The sequence below is a fragment of the Urtica dioica genome, chromosome 2, assembly GCF_054948205.1.
Source record: "Urtica dioica subsp. dioica isolate 48M chromosome 2, U.dioica_male_clone48M_v1_H2, whole genome shotgun sequence".
NCBI classification, from domain to species: domain Eukaryota; kingdom Viridiplantae; phylum Streptophyta; class Magnoliopsida; order Rosales; family Urticaceae; genus Urtica; species Urtica dioica.
This window is the reverse complement of record NC_142757.1, coordinates 48178300-48199111: the sequence shown is the minus strand read 5'-3', so window position 1 is coordinate 48199111 and position 20812 is coordinate 48178300. Positions and strand designations below refer to the sequence as shown.

Here is a 20812-nt window from a genome sequence, read left to right as displayed (position 1 = left end):
TCTTTACTGGTTTGGATTCAATGAACCCTGCATCCTGCAAAATTTGCAAAGCATATTGTCTTTGACAAATAACAATCCCTGCTTTGGATCTGGCAATTTCAATGCCCAAAAAATATCTCAGATCACCTAAATCCTTCAATTTTAAATTGTTACTCAGCATGACTTTAACATCAGAGATAAGAGTAGCATTAGGGCTGGCTATAATGATGTCATCTACATAGAGGAGAATAGCAATGAAAGTGCTACCAGAACCTCGAGTGTAAATGGAATAATCACACCTGGATTGAGTGAAACCAGCTTGAACCACTGATTCAGTGAACTTTAAATTCCATTGCCTTGAAGCCTGTTTATGTCCATAAATGGACTTATGTAACCTGCAAACAAGTTTCACATTCGAGTCTTTGTGCTCCTCCTGTTTCATCAACTCCCTCTTTTTGAGTATAGCCTTTAGCTACTAATCTTGCTTTTCTTCTTGCTAAGGTTCCATCAGAGTTCATCTTGTTGGTGAAAATCCACCTACATCCAATAGCAGTCTTGTCCTTAGGAAGGGGAACTATGGACCATGTTTTGTTGTTATGCATGGCTTCAATCTCCTCCTGCATAGCATCTCTCCATACTTTCTCTTTGACTGCAATATGGTAATATTGTGGCACACTATGTGCTGAAACAGAAAGTACAAAATTTTTGAAGGGCATAGACAAATTCTCATAATTCAAGACCTTATCAAGACTATGTTTGGAAAGAAAACATTCACCTTTCTTAATGAGATTACAGTGATAGTCTTTCAAGTAACTCGGTTGTGTGTGAGTTCTAGAAGACCTTCTTACTGCCAAGTCTTGAGGTTCATGAACAGAGGTGTCAGCTTCTCTAGTGTCAGATTTGACCTCTTCATTGTGAGTATGATTCTCCAATCCATTATATCCTGGAGTAGGTTCCTCAGAATTCTTATTGCCCTCAACTTCAGAATGAGGATCAGGGATCACATTAGGCACAAAGATATGGATAGGACTGTCTTCAAAAGGATCAGTCCTAGTATCAGGATTGCTGATATTATGAAAAGGGAAATATTTTTCATGGAAAATAACATCTCTTGAAACAAACACTTCCATGGTGTTCATATCAAGGAGCTTGTATCCTTTGACACCTTGTGGATACCCTATCAGGGCACATCTTCTGGCCCTTGGATCAAACTTGGTCCTGTGAGCTTTCAAAGTGGAAGCAAAACATAAACAGCCAAACATACGCATATGACTATACATAGGTTCCTTTTTGTACAAAAGCTCATAAGGACTCTTGTTCAACAATATTTGAGAAGGAATCCTATTTATGATATATGTGGCAGTTAGAACACAATCACCCCAGAACCATAATGGGAAATGAGATTGGAAAAGTAAAGATCTTGCAACATTCAGCAAGTGTTGATGTTTTCTCTCCACAACAGAATTCTGTTGTGGAGTTTCCACACAAGAGTATTGGTGGATGATCCCCTGCTTAGAGAAAAAATCTGTAAAGGTAAGCTCATGAGCATTATCAGATCTAAACATTTTTATACTTGCAGAAAACTGGTTATTGACATAAGCACAAAACCGGGGAATGATAGAATGAACATCAGATTTGTGCTTCATAAGGAAAATCCAACAAATCTAGAGGCATCATCAACAATAGTAAGGAAAAATCTGTGACCTAAACGTGATTGGACCTTATAAGGCCCCCATATATCACAGTGCACAAGATCAAACACAGCCTCAGAAAAGTTGTTATGAGAAGTAAAAGGTAAACGATGTTGCTTAGCCAAGGGGCAAACATTACAAGGTTCATTATCTACATCATTAATGGAACAATCTAACCGGTGTTTTAGAGAATTCAGTCTCTTATTTGACAAGTGTCCTAGTCTTTGATGCCAGGTATGAGGTGAGACTGAAGCTTGATTCACATGGTATGTTGGAGAGTTGAAGAGATTGTTCTTGGAGATGATGTAGAGGTCACCACTACTCTTACCCCTGCCAATCATCCTCAATGTCTTGGAATCCTGTATTAAGTAATAGTTATCATAGAAAGAGACTACTACATTAGATTCTTTTGCCAAGGCCTTCACATAAATCAGATTGTACTTAAAAACAAGGCACATACAAGACATTGTATAACACTAAATTCTCATGCAATTTCACAGTTCCTATCATTTTAACAGAAATACTAGTGTGGTTTGGAAGACAAACTATATAATTTTGCAGAGTTCTAAGATCGGAGAACAAAGATTTCATGGCACATATATGCCTAGTAGCACCAGAGTCCAAGATCCAATATTCACAAGCAAAATTCAAAGTTGAGGAAGAATTGACCAAACCGCAAAAACCTGTGTTGAACGAGGTCATGTTGACTTCTCCAGAAGCTGGTGGATTTGCATTGACTGAGGTGGTGAGTTGGTTTGAGAGATGGTTGATAAGCTGTGGATCTGATCAGCACTCAAATTTTGAGACAAAATGACTGGGACACCATTAGAACGACCACCACTGCCTTGTCCTTCCATCGTGTTTGCTTGGCCTTTGTTCTTGAATTTGTACCCTGGAGGATAGCCATGCACCTTGTAACACTTGTCCACTGTGTGACCAAGAATTTTACAATGAGTACACATTGGTTTCTCTTTTGGCTAGAACTTCTTGGAATCGTCTCTGACGGCCATTGCAAGAGTGTTGGACTGGTCATTGCTTGATTATGATTCAGATCGGACAGATCTCTGTGTTTCTTCTTGGGAAAGCATGTCATAGACCTTGCTGATTGGAGGCATGGGCTCCATAAGGAGAACTTGTCCCCAAGCGTGCGTGTAATTCTCGTTCAATCCCATGAGAAACTGCATGACATACTCCGATTCAGCATATTCAGCCAATTTTGCCTTACCTCTACATGTACAGACACAAGTACATTCCGGCTTGAAATCGCACAAATCTTGATGAACAGACTTGAGTCTTGTGAAGTACACTCCAATCGTCTGTTGATCTTGAGAAAGATTGATGAATTCTCGTCTCAGCTGGAAGATTCTTGGTCCATTACTCTGTTGAAAGCGATCCTTCAAATCATTCCAGATGTCCATTGCGGTTCCTCCGAAGAGAATGCTCGATGCGATCTCCTTTGAGATAGAATTCATAATCCAGGCGATGATAGTGCTGTTGTTGCGACTCCATGGACGTAGAAGCTCTGGATCTTCAGGCGAGGGCTTTGGTATGGATCCATCAATGAATCCGAGCTTGTTCTTGGCTTCAAGAACGATGAGCATCGATCGACTCCATGGCCCTACATATAGTTAGTTCCTGTCAAGACGTTGGAAACGAGACTTCCTCCTGAAGAATCAGAGTGATGAAGGTAGTACGGTGAAGATTGATCTTCAATGGTCGATCTAGGTCGAACAGTTCCGGGAACACCGATAATTGGAAGCTCCGTCAATCTTGATTCAGGTTCTCTCATGGAAGCGGATAGTTACTGAAATCTAAAGATCGGAAAAAGGAGAAGAAAGATCGGAATTCTCAGATGCGGATAAGCTCTGATACCATATTGATTTCGAGAATCCGAGACAGAGAGAAAAGGAAGAAGATACGAAGAGAATGAAAATGAATTCTGTAATTGATTTAACAGAAAAGATTCTGTCTTAAATACACAAAAGTCAGCTGTGTTTTAAATAAAACGACAACAAAGAAAGAAAAGAAAAACGACAGTCGCTATTAACAGATAGACGACTTAAAACAACCAAAACGAAATAAAACTTGTAAAACAAGGAAACTGCTTAACACTAATTACAACCAAAACACTTCTTCATCAGCTTCAATACTTAATGAGAGTATGACAAATCTCACTGAGCATGGACATGGAAAAAAGCGTAGACATTAATCATCATTTCCTGTATGTCAACTTGTTGAGTACAATGTACACTATATATATATATATATATATATATATATATATATATATATATATATATCAACTTGTTGAGTACAATGTACACTATATATATATATATATATATATATATATATATATATATATATATATATATATAATCTCCCCTTTTTTTAATATTCAATCACACTACTATTTAATTTGGTATTGTATCAAAACTTTAAGTTTAACAGTTCAAAAAAAGAAATTACCTAATTTGTCACCAATTTCATAACATTTTTTCATTTTCCACCAAAATACTAATTTTTCCCAAAATGCCACCATCTATGTCAACAATGTTGACATCTATGTTTGTCCTTCACTATTACATGTCAACATTTTTGACATAGATGTCAACATTGTTGACATAGAGGTAGTATTTTAGGAAAAATTAGTTTTTTGGTGGAAAGTGAAAAAATATTATGAAATTAGTAGCAAATTAGGTAATTCCTCAAAATGTGAAAATATTGCATTTTTTTTCCAGTAAATTTACATATAATTGTGGTATAACGATCATTATTTTTCTTGTGATCATAATTATCTCATCATGCACTAATAATTTCTATATTACGAAGCAGATCATTTTTGTTACGTACCAATCTACTTTAGATGTAAAATCAAATTCACCATATAAGTATCTTTTATTAAACAAAAAATTGGCTACGTAAGCCACCTAAACTATAGGAATTGTAAATTAGTCAACCTTTGGTAAATAATTGGTAAATAGCCAACTTGCATACGTGGCAACCTATTAACTACCTAAAATATATATTTGGTTGTGTTAAATAAGACTTTTATTAATTTGTTAATACGTTTACTTGGCTATTTACAAGAAATTAACCAAAAATGAGCTATATCTCAATCCATTATATCCGTGTGGTTATATAACTTAATAACCCTTTATTAAATTGTCAAAATAAAAAAAATCCCCAAACAACCATTTTATATCAAAATGTGGAACGCTTATTGATTTATGGAAAAATAATTACATATGTATCATCTCTGTTTAATCGGCGGCCATTCTCATGATTTCTAAAATATCAGATGTATTCGTTTACATCACTATTTATAATATGTTAATACCTTAAAACTTATATTGAGTCAGATATGACTCTTTTTATGAATTTTAGTCTACTTTTTTGGAAAATTTTATTAAAAAAAGACAACCAAATAAATATATTTTATGAGAAAATCAACAAAATCATAAAAATAATCATATTTAACTCAATAAAGCTTTTTAGGATAGGGTCTAGCGGCTATATAACCAAATAGAACTTAAGCTTTTGCAAAATAGCCATAATTTGCCAACTATAAGCAAACTAGCCAAAGTAAGATTAATCTAGGCTGGATTAAATTTAATCGCAACGAACTATAAAGACAGAATGTAAGCTTTATGAAGGCTGGATTAAAATTAATCGAGGCAGGATTAAAAGTCGTAGTACTCTCAATTGGCTATTTTGCTATACCTAATGAAACTATGGCTATTTTGCAAAAGTCATAGTTTGAATTGGCTATTTCATATCATTTTTCCGTTAGGATATAAACATACTATTAAATAGATATATTTATCTCTCAAAAAAGAAGATATATTTAGTATCTCTAAGAACTGTGAGAATCGTCACTGTATTTTGATTAGGAATACACATGATATTCTCTCTTTATTTCATTTATTTCTCTTTTACAAAATTATAACAAATTAATACTAAATAAAGTTAATAGAATAAATTATACTACTATTGCTACGTTAATATTTTTTTCGCTCTATACATGAATGTACAATTGCATTATTGAGAAAATATCAAATTCCATGATGGTTACACAAACTCGTCAATGTGGTCAAATCAAACGCCTATGCAAATGACCGGTTGGTGACATGCATTTATTTATTTTTTGGCTCACCAGCCAATATGTTTTTGCAAACATACAGACGTTTGAAACCTCCCTTTCAAAAAAACTTAACGTCGGTAATAAATAAAAATATATAGTTGGTAAAGAGTCTAAGGTCAATTTATTTGTACAAGTTTGACAAAATCATATCAGGCACTAGAGGCGCCAATATAAGAGAACTACATTTTATTTAGTGTAGATATGATTTCATCATCGATTTCTCTTCGCGGGTGTGAATATAATAACATAAAATAATGATTTCTTAATCAAATGTCTAGTTGTAAAATTGTATATGGATCCAAAGGAATCGTCAATCCGTCACTAAATAAATATTTGCCCACAATTCTAAAATTTCAGTCAAAAGTAATATTCAAAATTAAAATTATAGTACAAAATAATCGAGACGTATTTCGGATTTCCACGGCCTCCGACAAGAAATCATATTCTTGGCGTTATTGTATGTAAACTTATTCAAATTTTTTGAAACTCACATATAATAAACCAAATCATATTATTGGATAGCTTACCCAAAAAAAAAAAAAACAATGGAAACCTTGGCGGACAATAAAAATGAACGAGCAGTCTTAACAAGATGACGGTGTTTCCTTTTAGCGACGACGTTTTGTCGAGATGATGGTGTTTCCTTTCAGCGGCACCGCTTTGTTGATGTGTCTCTGTACACGAGGTTTGACAATGTTTTACAAACACTACAATCCGAAATATCATGGGAGTTTAAAATGTCCTAAAGCTAATGTAGAAACCAAAAAATGCAAACGAGACTATGAAACATGACCCAACGAGAATGCACACAAATAAACTTTAAATGACAAATGACTCAAACAAAAAGAAGATAAATTCAAACTAGAGGTAGCAACATCCGATACTTTGAGTGCATCCAAGACATATAGTCTCCCCTGCCTACGGCTTGTCCCAATTACCTTATGAGATCGCAAATTTTGAACACAACAAGTGGAAGAAGAAAATGTGACTAAGAAACCAAATTCTTACAATTGATTGACCATAAGATTTATAGCAAGACTAGAAATATAGCAGACATCATGAAGAGCAATATGAGATGTGATAACATAACTAATACCATCCAATGGCATGTGAGTGTCATCGGCGGTCATAATAGGAAGAGATGAATAGCGAGACATGGCATAAAGGATAGAAAGTGAGGAGACATATGGTTGGAAGCACCCCCCGAATCAAGGATCCACAAGGAGGATGATTTACTTGAGGCTGACGACGAGGAAAAACCTTTGGGGGGATGAGGCGAGCATGACATGAGGCTGCGAGGGAAGGAACTACTCAACTATGTACGGATTCACAGATGGGGCAGCAACATCGTTAGTGAACTATGGTGGACGAAGTGCCCACGAAGCCGTCAGGAGTTGCTGAGGTTTTGGTTGACGTTGTTGCTGAGGTGGTCATTGTTGTTGTTGGCTTTGTTTTTGCCCAACAAGATTGGACATTGAGTCTTTCAATGCCTCTTCTGCTTACAAAAGGCACACTCATCCAGAGGGACTTTATAGAGGGTTTAGGCGGACTGCCACAAGACGACCGATGCGGGACAACAAGGACATAGTGTGCCGTGGATGGTGGAGTCTCCTTGTCAATCTTAGACTTGAGACGAACTTCTTCAGCTAGCAACTCGTTGACCGCATAGTCAGCATAAGGAAAAGGACTACGGTAAATAATCGCAACACATAATTCCTCAAAGTCATCAGAAGCGTCATCGAAAACTGAACCAATCGTTATTCTTCATACCGAGAGATGTAAGCATTCACTGCCCTCAATTCAGCTGACTCAGTCAATGCCACCTGATCTCATAACGAGGACATGACATAATATAACTCTTGAATGCTCATACTATTCTACCAAGCGCACGAATATCGGTCTCTAGTTGATATTGTTTGACAAAATTAGATTGTGTATAAATTCTCTCGAGGCAATCCCTGACCAGCTGAGCTCCTATCGAGTGGGTGACAGAGTTGTTAACCTAGGTGATAATTTTCAGATTATCAGGCACCCAAGCATCAATCGAGACCACATAATCAGGGGCTTTCTCATCAGAAGGCTTATCCAAACAATCAGAGAGAAAGCCCCAAAACGAGAATTCAAAAAATGCAACCACAAACGAATCCAAACAACCCCAAATCGATGAACAAACTAACACCCAAGCGATTACGAAATTTACAAATCAAAGAGAAGAATCGAAAATACTAACTTTACGGAGACGAAAAATATAGCTCGACTCGCTGAAAAATTAATGGGTGGAGATGGTGGCTCTAATACTATGAAGAATAAGAGATTCAAAGAGAAAAAAAAAAGAGAGTCTGAATAATAACGTAATAATGAGAAAATACAAAGTCTAGGTAAATAACCTTAATACAATAAAAAAACAAATGAATATTAACTATACTAATAGTGGTTTCAGCCAAAATAAAAGAAAAAGAAAAAAGAATTAGCTAGCTTCATTCCGTGCCATATCACAAGAAAAATGTTTAAAAATTACAAAAAAATTTGTTTTCTTCATATATAAAACTGATAAGTGAACATGCAGAATATGTATTTGAAAGAATCCTAATCGAATAAGATCTCATGCATCTCAAACTCATTCCATTCTAGAGTGAGCTGTGATAAGATAGAATCGAATTGTCTCTACTCCGACTCTATTTTCTACTTTCCTTATAGAGCCGAATGGATATTAAAGCTTCAAATACGTTGTTTCACTAATCATCAAAACTTCGTAATCGAGTAAACATTTCTTATATACTAAACTTATTTGTTTATTTTCAAAACAACCTAGAAATTCACCAAAATTATTCATTTAACATTATTTTAATTAGAATTTGAGGATGAAAAATATTTTTACTATTTAAAATATGATTTTTGTGAGTTTAACGTGATCTATATTTAGATCATCAATCATCGCTACTAATTTTTAGATGCAAAATAAAGAATACTTCTCTATATGCGTCGAAATACTATCTCTACATACTATGTATTTTGCATATACGTCAAAGATTAAGATGGTCTTATATAATTGTTAGTTTAGCTAGGTAACAAGAAAGAATAAACATTATTCACCACAGATAACCTGGCCTAACGGTAGCGGGCCCCGCTACCGTTAGGCACAGTAACGGGAGCGGGACTCCCATTACTGAGACCGGGACGGGACGGGAGTCCCGTTAATGGGACTAACGGGATACGGTGATCCCGTTAGTCTCGGCCGATTTTTTTTTAACCGTTATGAATTTGACCGTTTTAATATAGCCGTTATAGGCAATTTCGGCCACTTTTTTATTTTTTTTTACCCATTTATTTCTAAAATCTACAAATACCCCTCCCCCTCTCCCCCCAAACCCAAAATTTCATTCATTTTCTTCACACATTTCCTTCAAACTCTCTCAAGATTACGTTGCACTTGATCTCGCGAGGATCGTGCAAGCTTTTTATGATCTTTTCAGGGTATACGAGGTGAAACTCCTACCGCAATATCGAGCACAAATCTCAATCACAGACGCAGTATCCAAGAAGACACCAATACACGAATGTCTTCGTCAATGCGCTCGCTTACAACCCATCACCTCAACAACAAGAAGCTGGGACAAGTCAGACGAGGTCGAGCCCAGCCGATGCACGGTCCCATTCGGAGATCCAAGAGTACGATCGGAATGAGTGGGTCAAGCCGGATGACGAAGCCATCGACCTATTGGTTTAGTGGAGACAAAATGTGAGGAGGTTCTCAGTCTTGTCATCTATGGCACAAGACATCCTCACCATCTTTGTTTCAACCGTGTCATCTGAGGCGGCTTTTAGTAGCGCGGGCCACATCATCGACGATAGAAGATGTAGCTTGAAACCGGAGATGGTCGAAGCATTGACGTGTGGTAAGGATTGGAGTCAACATAGAAATCGAGCACAAGAAACATTCATGTGCTTCGATATTCTTGACGATTTTGAAGTTGATTTCGCAAATGTAAACAACAATGGTTAGACTAACTTGTATAACTAAGGGATATCCCGGCCCTTGTTCAGGATAATTTTTCAAATAATTAATGAGGAAATGGGTGCTCTTTTTCCTCGCCGTCGTACTTTTTTAGGGGTCGGTGAGATTTTTTAGGAGGCCCATTTTTAAATTTACATTCTTCTTTATTCCTTTTTTCTACACACTTAGTTTAAAATTCTTTCAATTACATCCTTCTATATAATTATTTATAATCTTTTTAAACATTTTTTTTAATTTTTTTTCTTTTTTTTTAATGCCTAACGGTGTCCGAATCCCGTTAGGCAGTGTCCCCGCTCCCGTCCCGTTACTTAACGGGACGGGACTAACGAGAGTCCGTTGTTGGCAGGAGCGGGAGCGGCGGGATATACCGCCAAGCCACGTTTATTCACAAGCTATTATCACTTCTTGTGATATGGCACAGAATATCGCAATTACGACGTTCTATATTATATCACGATACTATTGGTACATAGAACATGGTACCCTGTAATTATATTATATTAGAGAAATTTCATTAATTGAGCTTAATAAGCCATTAAATATCAAGATTAGATCCTAATGTTTAAAAATATCTAAATATGGACTTTTGGACACATTTTGGACCAAAATATCCCTGATTCAAAAAACCCATATTTTTCTCTCATTCATTTTCATCACAATTCTTTTCATTTTCGAATTGGTTGCGCTAGGATTCTCGACCACCGAAAATTTTAATCCTAGCGCAACCAATTCGAAAATGAAAAGAATTGTGATGAAAATGAATGAGAGAAAAATATGGGTTTTTTGAATCAGGGATATTTTGATCCAAAATGTGTCCAAAAGTCCATATTTAGATATTTTTAAACATTAGGGTATAATCTTGATATTTAATGACTTATTAAGTCTAATTAATGAAATTTCAATATAATATCCTAATATAATATAGAACACCGTACGAAAACTAGAACTGTAATTACGGCGTTCTGTGTAGAATAATTACGGCGTTCCGTGCCACATACTATGTATAATTACCATGTTCTAAATATAAAGAAAGTACGGCGTTCTATATTATATTACGATACTATTGGTCCATGCCTAAGCGTCATCGTGAGATATTCAGTACCTTGTAATGAACTGTCACGTGCCAACAGGTTCGTTCTCCTTCTATACCACCACCCCTTCACTATTTATTTATTTATTTATTTATTATTATTCTAATTTCCTGAATAATTTTAAAACCAATAAAAATTACAAAAGGTCAACATCAACTGAATAGCAAACAAAAACAATTGAAATTAGCGATATTTTGTTGCGTATATATATAAAAGGAGAGGCCACAAAAAATCAACGGTACTATCACTGCCACAAAAACCTTCTCGGGGATTTTGCGTTAGCGTGGGCTTGACCGCAGGGAATCTATCGCCGGAAAAACAAGAACATGGCGGGACAGTCGAGAAAGTGGATGATTCTGGTCGCGACGGTGTGGATTCAGGCCTTCACGGGTACAAATTTCGATTTCTCGGCCTACTCTTCGGCCTTGAAATCCGTGCTTGGAATTTCGCAGGTTTCATTAAAAATAAATAATAAGAATAATAAATAATCTTGGAAGGGAGATAATAAGGTTCTTACGCGTGAAATTATATTCGATTTCAGGTTCAGCTGAATTACTTGGCAGTGGCTTCGGATATGGGAAAAGTGTTTGGATGGTCTTCTGGGTTGGCTCTGATGTATTTACCTTTGTCTGTGGTTTTGTTCATCGCTGCGTTTATGGGTTTCGTTGGGTACGGATTTCAATGGCTCGTCATTACGGAAGTTATTTCTCTCCCGTATTCCCTGGTACGTATATCTTCCATCTCTAACTTACCTTGATTTTTTTTTCCTTATTTGACTCAAGAGTTGGTTTAAATTAGGCGCGGCGCAAAGAAACCAATAAAATCGTAAACCGGACCGAACCGTTGGTTTTAGACCGTTGGTCCGGTTTTAAACGGTTTAAAATTTCACAAGTCCGGTCCGGTCCGGTTTAAAAAGTCAAAACCGTGGTTTAGACTGGACCGGACCGGTATTTAAATAAAAAATATGTCTAAAACGGTCAAGTCTAAGACGGTCCGGTCTAAAAGACAACAGGACCCGTTATTATTTAAGAAAAATATAAATAAAAAATAAGCTAAACTAAAACAGTCCGGTTTAAAATGGTCTAGCGGTCCAAAACGGTTTAAACGGTCTTAAATGGTTTAAATCGGACCAGACCGTTTTAACCGGTTCGGTCCGGTCCAGTTTTTTTTCTTATTTGGTCCGGTTCGGTTTAATTTTTTTAAACCGTTTAAACCGGTTCGGTTTGATTTTTTGACCGATTTTAGTCCGGACCGGACCGTACACACCCCCTTGTTTAAATTTTATCTTTCCAAGTCCTCGTGATTCTTGCTATATATAGAGTTCTTGTCAACTTCTTATGTATGAATCTTTCCCTAACTAATTTCAATTTCTCAACACTCTGAAAGAAAGATTTTATGAATTTTTTTAAGGAAAAATTGTATAAAACAGTTATTTGAAACTTATTGATTAAAAAATATTTAAAATTTCAAGTTTTCAATAAATAGTCAAATTTAAATTTTCAAAAAAAAATTGACAGTCAAAATAAATTTTTTTGACAATCAAGATAATTTTTTTTGACGATTATTATAAATAATTTATCTCTTTCAAAAAAATTAATCTTGAAATCAAAATTTTTTTTGAAAATATATAACTGCACATTTTTGTTATTTCACTAAATTAAAATAAATTTTTGACTATTTTGCAAATTCATAACTTTAAATTAACTATATAGTTACATCACTTTTTTATTATTATTTTATGTAAAAAAATAAATTGAAAATTTCAGTGACCACAGAACACAACACAAGCCATAGTTTTACGTCCTTTGAGTGTAGTAAATACTATTGGGTTCATACTTCATAGAATCTCTCCAACCACAATGCGTCGTACTCAAATATATGGATTTTTTTTTTTTGTTAATATTTCGTAAACAAACATTATTACGTATGTGTTGATCGTTATAAAGGTGACCATTTGTTTATTATTTTTTTATCAGTAAAAGATCTCTAGTGTCCACCTCATAGGGATGGATGGTCACAAAACTACAGAGAATTACCAGCTCAGCCCCTAGAAAGGAATAAAGACACTTAAAAAATTCAATTTAATATTCCCAATAAATTAAGAATGAAAAAATAAGTTTGAAAGGAAAGAAAAAAACAATAGACTAGAGAGTTTCAATTCAACAAGCTTTTTGTTTTGTCGTCGCATTCTGAAAGATCTAAATACGCTTGGAGTTTTCATTATACTGTATTTGTTCTTCTACATTTATAATTGAGATTCATTATAATCGAGTAAAATATCAAACATAGTATAGTATCGATGCAGACAAAACAGAAAACGAAAAAAAAAAAAAAAAAAAAAACCCAGAATGTAGTTTTTCGAATACACGATATTAATTAATAATATATAGAATTCGCAATGTGTTTATGAACGTAGTAGAGTATATAGGATATTCACATTATTATCTATATATAACAAATATAATTATGGGTGTGTACCAATTTGCAGTACTACCATGCCTTATTTACGGCCGGTATGGGTTAGTATTCCTATGAATAAATGAAAACCAGAATTGAATATAAATCTTAAAATTGTTTGTGCTGTTGACTTCATTATTCCTTTTGTTTATGCTGTCATCATGGCGTGTAAATGTTAACTAATGAGATGATACTTTCCTCATTTCCATAGAGATTTTCTTTGGTGATACAGTTTCTCGTTTTTATTCATATTTAAACCGAAATTTAGAAATTTCAAATTAAATGCATCTCACTTGCTAACATATACACACACGTGTGTGTATATATATATATATACATACAGAATTTGAAGCTAATTAAACATATATTTGACCAATACTCACTGATAAAAAGTACATTCAACTTCCCTAAAGTAATAATATTAATAGAAAATTCTAAATTTTCTTTCGTATATAAAGAAACCAAAATTCACAATCTTCATATTAAATACATGACACTTGCTTATTATCATATTTCACCAATCAAATAAATATTGAACTTCCCTTTTAAAAAAAAATTAATAGAAATTTCTATATTTTCGTATAAACAAACAAAAATTTATATATGAGCAACATTTTTTCTTTTAAAATCCGAATAATAGTGTTTTTTTTTATAAACCACGATGAAGTATAAAAAACAATTCATCACTTTATACATACATATATAATTAACATTTATTACTTTTAAAATTAGAACTAACTCGAGTGTTTTTATCAACTATGATTTATAATTAAGAAAAATATACCGTGGTATTAGAAATAAAAAAAAGAGTCTATAATACAACATTGAGAAAATGAGACCAATAGCCTAATAGTACACTTTTTTTTTAAAAAAAGTAGCTCAATTTTCATTATATTAAAAAATAAATCAACATTAATTAATTAATTAACTAAACAATAAATTAATTATTTAATGTTGGTATGGTGGGCTATTATTTTAGGAAATGAATCTTTAATAAGAATCTTAAAAAGAGTTAGGTGAATGACTAGTTGCAATAAATTTTTGTTATAGCATTTGTATTTATTTATATGTATTTAGGTGGTGCTGCTTTGCTTGGTGGCGGGGTGCAGCATCTGCTGGTTCAACACCGTCTGCTTCGTTCTCTGTATCCGAAACTTCCCTTCTTCGACCCGCCCCCTCGCCATCTCCTTGACTGTCAGCTTCAATGGCGTTAGCGCTGCCCTCTACGCCCTCGCCGCATCCTCCCTCAATGACACCTCGGCCCCCTCCTCGTCCTTGTACCCGATCCTGAACGCCCTCGTCCCCGCCCTCGTTTCCGCCGCCGCCCTCATCCCCATCCTCAGGCAACCCTCATCCCTCCTCCTTCTCGACTCTCCCGCCCGTCACGACTCTCTCATCTTCCTCCTCCTCAACGCCCTTGCCGCCCTCACTGGGGTTTACCTCCTCGTGTCCTCCCACGCCGTGTCGTCTATCCCTTCTGTCGCCCTCATCTCTGGGGCACTCTTCCTCCTCGCCCTCCCACTCCTGGTCCCAGGCGTCGTGTATGCCAGGGACTGTTTGCACCGCCATATGGGCGATGCCCTCGAAAATGGCTCCGGGTTCCTCCTTGTCGACGTCGAGCACCTCGAGCTCCACAAGGAGCTCCTCCTCTCGACGTCAGCTAGCAAGCTCGATGGGGACGAGGTTGACGTGGCGTTGATTGGGAAGGATAGGCTGGCGATGCTCGGGGAGGAGCACTCGGCGGGCGGGTTGGTTAGGAGGGTTGACTTTTGGTTATACTATGTGGCGTACTTTTGTGGAGGCACTATAGGTTTGGTGTTCAGCAACAACTTGGGCCAGATCGCGCAGTCGCTCGGCCAGGCCTCGGAGACAACCACACTCTTGACTCTCTACTCCTCGTTTTCCTTCTTCGGACGGCTTCTCTCGGCGGCACCGGACTACATACGCTCGTAAGTACTCTCGTCATTCATATATTTACACTACAATCAAATACAAAATAAATAAATAAATAAATGATGATAATAAAAGAAAAATTGTACAAAATAACCATTTGAAATTTTTTGATTAGCAAAATAGCCAAAGTTTCAACTTCTCAACATAGTAGCCAAATTTACGTTTTCAAAATATTTTTGACAGCCATGATTAAAATTTTTGACGATTATTATAAACAATTTCACTTTCAAAAAACTTAATCTTGAGGTAAAAAAAAATTGTGAAACCAGATTAATGCACATTTTGGCTATTTCACAAAATTAAGACAAACGTTGACTATTTTGCAAATTCATAATTTTAAATTGACTATTTAGCTACATCACCCTAAAACATATGTAATTATCATTTAATATCACAACTATTTATGTCCAAATTCAATGTCTTATTGAGTTGATAATTTGATGAATAATCACACATATGGTGCGTTCCAAAAAAAAAAAAAACACACACACACACACACAAGGTGAGTGATCAATAATTATATCTATACAAATATTATTTATCCTAGTATATTAATATTATTTCTCTTTTAATAAATTAACATTGTACGTATCGCTACAATGAGATATGTTAAAAAAGTGATACGACGACCTCTGGTGAAAAATAGTAAACTTTGTCAATCTATGTAATTAAGAAAGGAAATAGAGAATAAAGTGGAGAAAACTAAGTGTATAAAATAGTCAACTACAACCAAAACGTTTGTTTCAAATCATATCACATCATATTCCTTCTTCTTCTTCTTCTATAGGAAATTTTACGAAGGAAAGAGAGAGAACTAATTTACATTCATTTCTTGATATCATTATCACAATCATTAGGATTGTATATTACCCTATATTTTCTAAGCGTATAAAATAGTAAACATGATAATCGTTCTTCTTCATCAGGAAATTTTACTTTGCGAGGACAGGCTGGCTAGCCATCGCCCTAATCCCAACCCCGATCGCCTTCTTCATTCTAGCAGCTTCCGGAAGCTCTGCCGCGCTCCACACCGGAACGGCCCTGGTGGGGCTGAGCTCCGGCTTCATCTTCGCGGCCGCGGTGTCGGTGACCTCAGAGCTTTTCGGCCCAAACAGCGTCGGAGTGAACCACAACATCCTCGTCACCAACATCCCCATTGGCTCGCTCTTCTACGGCCTCCTCGCCGCACTGGTCTACGACGCCAACGGGTTCTCCGGCGGCGGCGGCGGCGGCCGGGATTACGTCGCCGACACGGTGGTTTGCATGGGAAGGGGTTGCTATTTCTTGACGTTTGTTTTGTGGGGTTGTGTTTCGGTCGTTGGATTGGTCTCCAGCTTTGTGTTGTTCTTCAGGACTAGACACGCTTATGATCATTTTGAGCATAACCGTACTACACAACTTTATTGAGATACATTTTGTTTAATTAAGCTGTAAATAACTAATTTATTTTATTTTTGTGAGCAATTTTACTTGTACTTAGTCTTTTTTTGCTAGAATTTCGAGGCTTGAATTGTATCGGGTATTGAGCATTTACAAGATTTTTTTTTGAAACATAATGTTTATATTTTATAAGCATGTCACGTACGTAATTCTTTGATGATCATACATTTAAAGACTATTTACAAGAATCTCATGAACTCCCGCACGTGTAATCCGATATCTCTTATACTTGAAAATAGTACATAACAAATCTTAAAAACTTGCATTGTATCAATTGTAGTCGTCCACCATTTCAACACGAGTCACCTCCACCTACTCCACATCAAGATCCACCAAATCTCAAAGACCAAGAAAGCCCACAAACTCAACAGCCAAAGAAGAAAAGAAAATCACGTTCCGAAATGTGGAAATACTTCTAGGAGATGCACGATGACGAAGAAAAGAATGGTCTATGCAGCAAATGTGGAAGCTCCTCAAAGCCGACAATACTACTCAAGGGACACTACTACATAAAGCACATTAGAAGACATGGGATTTAAGACGTTCTCTAAAATCCACGACTTTAATAATCTAAATTTCCGTTTGGATTTTCAAGTCATTTAAAAAACGTCTCAAATAAACTTTTGAAGTCAATAAAATAATATCTTCAAAAGATATATAAAAAATATTTTGAGTCATTTAAAAAATGACTTGAAATGCGTATATATATTTTTAAGATGTTTAAACAATGACTTAATAATTTATTTGAAGTTATTTATTAAATGACTTAATAAATTAGATAATATCATTTAAGGCCAGATCTTTCTCATCTCAGATAAATTACCCACGATCCCGTTAAATTTAGAAAAAAAAACTTGTTAAATACATATTTTCTACCAACCAATCATTTTCTCACGTAGAAAGTGCTGCTTTGGTAGATTTGTGCATTATCTAGTTCATGACATTAATATTATTAGAAGAAAAACTCTCCGTAGGCACACTTAGAGCCTGCTTCATGTCTGCTAGGTTTAATGCACCGCTGGCTTCTGATATTTGGTCGGGGAACACCAAAATGAACTACATGAGTGTTGTAGTTCATAACATAGATGAGGCTTGGAATCTAAACAAGAAGATCATAACCTTTAAAAGAATATAGGATAGTCACACATCAGATGTCATACTAGGAATCCTTCTAGATGTTATAGACGAGTGGAACTTTCGTGAAAGAATAATTTTCATAATTATTGATAATGCCACTAACAACGACTCCATGGTGAGAGCTTTATGCCTTAAGATACTCAATCAAGACTTCTCTTTTACACTAAATATGTGCTACCCATGTCATAAACCTTATAGTGTAAGCCGGGGTTAGGCATTTTGACGAGTGCATTAGTAAGATTAGAGAAGTCGTAGATTGGATAAACAGTTCAACTCAGAGAGTAGACGAACTCAATATGCGTTTTTTTATTTAACGGTCTTGATGAGATGACCTTCCACACCGATAATAGGATTAGGTGAAACTCAACATTTGTAATGTTGAATTCCTTCTTGACCAATAGATATGTAAAAGCTACACGTGAATAAGTGAACAGAAACAGATGCCATGATATAACCGAAACAGACATCGCAACGGAAACACTCATTTTTTCACGTTTTTTTACGATGAAACATGTGCATTGTCCGCCCTTTACACACCCAACTCTTATTTAGCAATACATAGTGTTACAAAAAATTTCAAACATATTCACGATTGCAACCATTTTGAAATATTTCAACCACTTGTCACATCTATGAGAGCAAAAAATTATAAATATTGAGGAACTTCAAATATTCTTTACTTATATGGTTTTGCATGCATTCTAGACCCCGAATGAAATTTGGGGGTTATCTTACATTTTTACAGCATTTAAAATGTCATACTGGACAATATTACGTGGCACATGATCATACTAGAGTCGTGGAAGAGTTTTACTCCTTTTTCAGGTTTTACCAACGACAAATTCCAACTTGTCCCAAGCCGAGTCCACCTCGACACTCATCAACAAGTAAATGAATGTTCCGAGATATAGCTCGTTTTGCCCGAGGAGGAACTTCATCTCCAAGATCGTAACCACATCCCCAATCACTCAAGAGACGTCTGAACACGATGAGAGCGCGCTATACACCTTTAAACAATTTGCATCCATGAACCAAGACAACCTCAACTTGCTGGCATGGTGACGGCAACACGAAAACATGTTTGCGATATTGTCCAAGATGGCCCGAGATGTACATTCGATCACGATTTCAACGATGTCGTCCGAGTCCACATTTAGTAGCAGCTCGGATCGCGTTATTGACGATCGAAAGCATAGTTTGAAACCTGAAATGATCGATGCACTCGCCGTTTACAAAGATTGGTGTCAACAAGAATAACGTTCTGAAGAAACATTTGTGAACATTGATCTTGTAGATAATTTTGATATAAACTTTCAAAACATGCACTATTAATGAAATGTAGTCTTATTGTAATCTTTTACTCTTAATCTTATTGTACCGTTTTTTCCTCTTTTTTTAAGTTATTAATAAAGATGCAATTTATTTTACATATTAGTAGCTTCTTTTAAAATTTAACATTTGAGTCCTTTTAATTTACAATTTAAGTTTGATTTTTTAGTTTTTTTTATTACATAACGGAAATGCGAATTTCCATTAAACCTAACGAAATTTCACTTCCGTTAAACAATAGAAGACAAGAAATTACTTAACGGAAATACCACTTCCTTGAAATAATGGAAGACACTAACAGATGTGGTATTTCCGTTTTCTTCCCGTGGCCAAGATGATGCTGGAGTTGGTATGATGGGCTTTTAAAAATGTATGATACTCTTTAGTAAAAATAAAATGTTGATGATCTAAAGTTCTAAACACATGAGTTCGTTAGGGCTCAATTTATACGCGTATTAAGTCTCCAAATTGGATTTTCTATTTTACAAAATTCTAATGATTCGAAATTGTAGTTTGAAACTTGAATATATTTTCAGAACTTACATTGATCATGTATATATCATCCTGGCTTCTCGGTACGGAAGCACACGGAAGGACGGGCTTCCGAGACTTCCCGCGCGCCTACGGAAATTCCGAGTTCCGTGTGGCACGGAACTGGCGAGTTGATTTCCATGGATCGACGGAAGTGGTTGTAGGGGATCGAAGGAAGAGGACGGAAGGCAGGGCCTGCACAGGTTTGTTAATTTTTTTTTTAATCTGGGCCGTTGGATGTAAAATCCAACGACCCAGTTTATTTCCGCCATTAACGCAGGTTGGAGCAGCTCGGAAGGAAGGAGTTCCGTCAAATATTCACTCGGCACGGAAAAATCATTTCCACACCTACGGAATTTCCGTGTGAAACGCGATGGAAAGCTTCCTTTCGGGAGATCGTCGGAATGTCACGACTTCGGTACGGCAGTTCCGATTTCGTCCAATGCCCAGGACCATGTATATGTATTAACATCCTAAGAATTTAAAACAAAGTATCTAATCCTGGTATAATTTGTATAGTATATATAAAAAAAAAAATTGAATTGCCAATAAAAGTATGACTACATAATAAACTAATTAAAGACACTTTTTTTTTTTTTGCATGTTGTCCTTGAATTTTATTGACTTTTAGCATAATGATGCTTACTTTTTTTTTTGGTAATTTAGCAAAATAACCAACTTAAACATTGAAAATTGCTAAATAACCAATGTTTGGTAAATATTAGGTAAATAGTCATTTTTATATATTTACAAACGTAAATATCAAGTAAATAGCCACTGTCATATTAAGCTACGTCATCATTTATATCTATTTACCTAATATTTACCAAACTTTGGCTATTTAGCAATATCAAACGTTTAAATTGGCTATTTTTCTAATTTTTTGTTTTTTTTATACCAAAAATTCCTTTGAGTTTTCTTAACTTGGCACTACTCCTAATCCTTTTGTTTAATTTCAGTAAGATAAGCTAGTTAATACTAAATTGTCTTGTACTAAAATGTTGGTAAATTTGAATTAATAATAATTGAGCATCTATTTGTTTAA

The 20812-nt window shown here is 35.5% G+C and overlaps 2 protein-coding genes across 3 annotated transcripts; one reads left to right on the top strand and one right to left on the bottom strand.

Moving 5' to 3' along the window:
- Positions 1–2710: 2710 nt before the first annotated feature.
- Positions 2711–3271, bottom strand: LOC149405169 (uncharacterized). The gene has a single exon (XM_089607782.1). It carries the CDS (start codon positions 3269–3271, stop codon positions 2711–2713), a length of 561 nt encoding a protein of 186 aa, XP_089463908.1.
- Positions 3272–11160: 7889 nt separating this feature from the next.
- On the top strand, positions 11161–16921 carry LOC149405168 (protein NUCLEAR FUSION DEFECTIVE 4-like). 2 transcript variants are annotated; one of them, XM_089604845.1, is made up of 4 exons: positions 11161–11310; positions 11462–11644; positions 14455–15326; positions 16257–16921. In XM_089604845.1, the coding sequence occupies exons 2-4, from the start codon at positions 11495–11497 to the stop codon at positions 16735–16737; spliced, it is 1503 nt and encodes a 500-aa protein (XP_089460971.1). In that variant the 5' UTR covers positions 11161–11310; positions 11462–11494; the 3' UTR covers positions 16738–16921. The 2 variants fall into 2 exon arrangements, with proteins under 2 accessions (XP_089460971.1, XP_089460966.1); XM_089604840.1 differs by having other exon boundaries at positions 11161–11372.
- Positions 16922–20812: the final 3891 nt, after the last annotated feature.

Excerpts from the sequence above, each read along its gene's own strand:
- LOC149405169 (XM_089607782.1), bottom strand. The coding sequence starts at position 3,271 with ATGCTCATCGTTCTTGAAGCCAAGAACAAGCTCGGATTCATTGATGGA.
- LOC149405168 (XM_089604840.1), top strand. The coding sequence starts at position 11,247 with ATGGCGGGACAGTCGAGAAAGTGGATGATTCTGGTCGCGACGGTGTGG. Across the intron at positions 11,373-11,461 it reads CCGTGCTTGGAATTTCGCAG|GTTCAGCTGAATTACTTGGC; the intron begins GTTTCATTAAAA and ends ATTCGATTTCAG. Across the intron at positions 15,327-16,256 it reads GCACCGGACTACATACGCTC|GAAATTTTACTTTGCGAGGA; the intron begins GTAAGTACTCTC and ends CTTCTTCATCAG.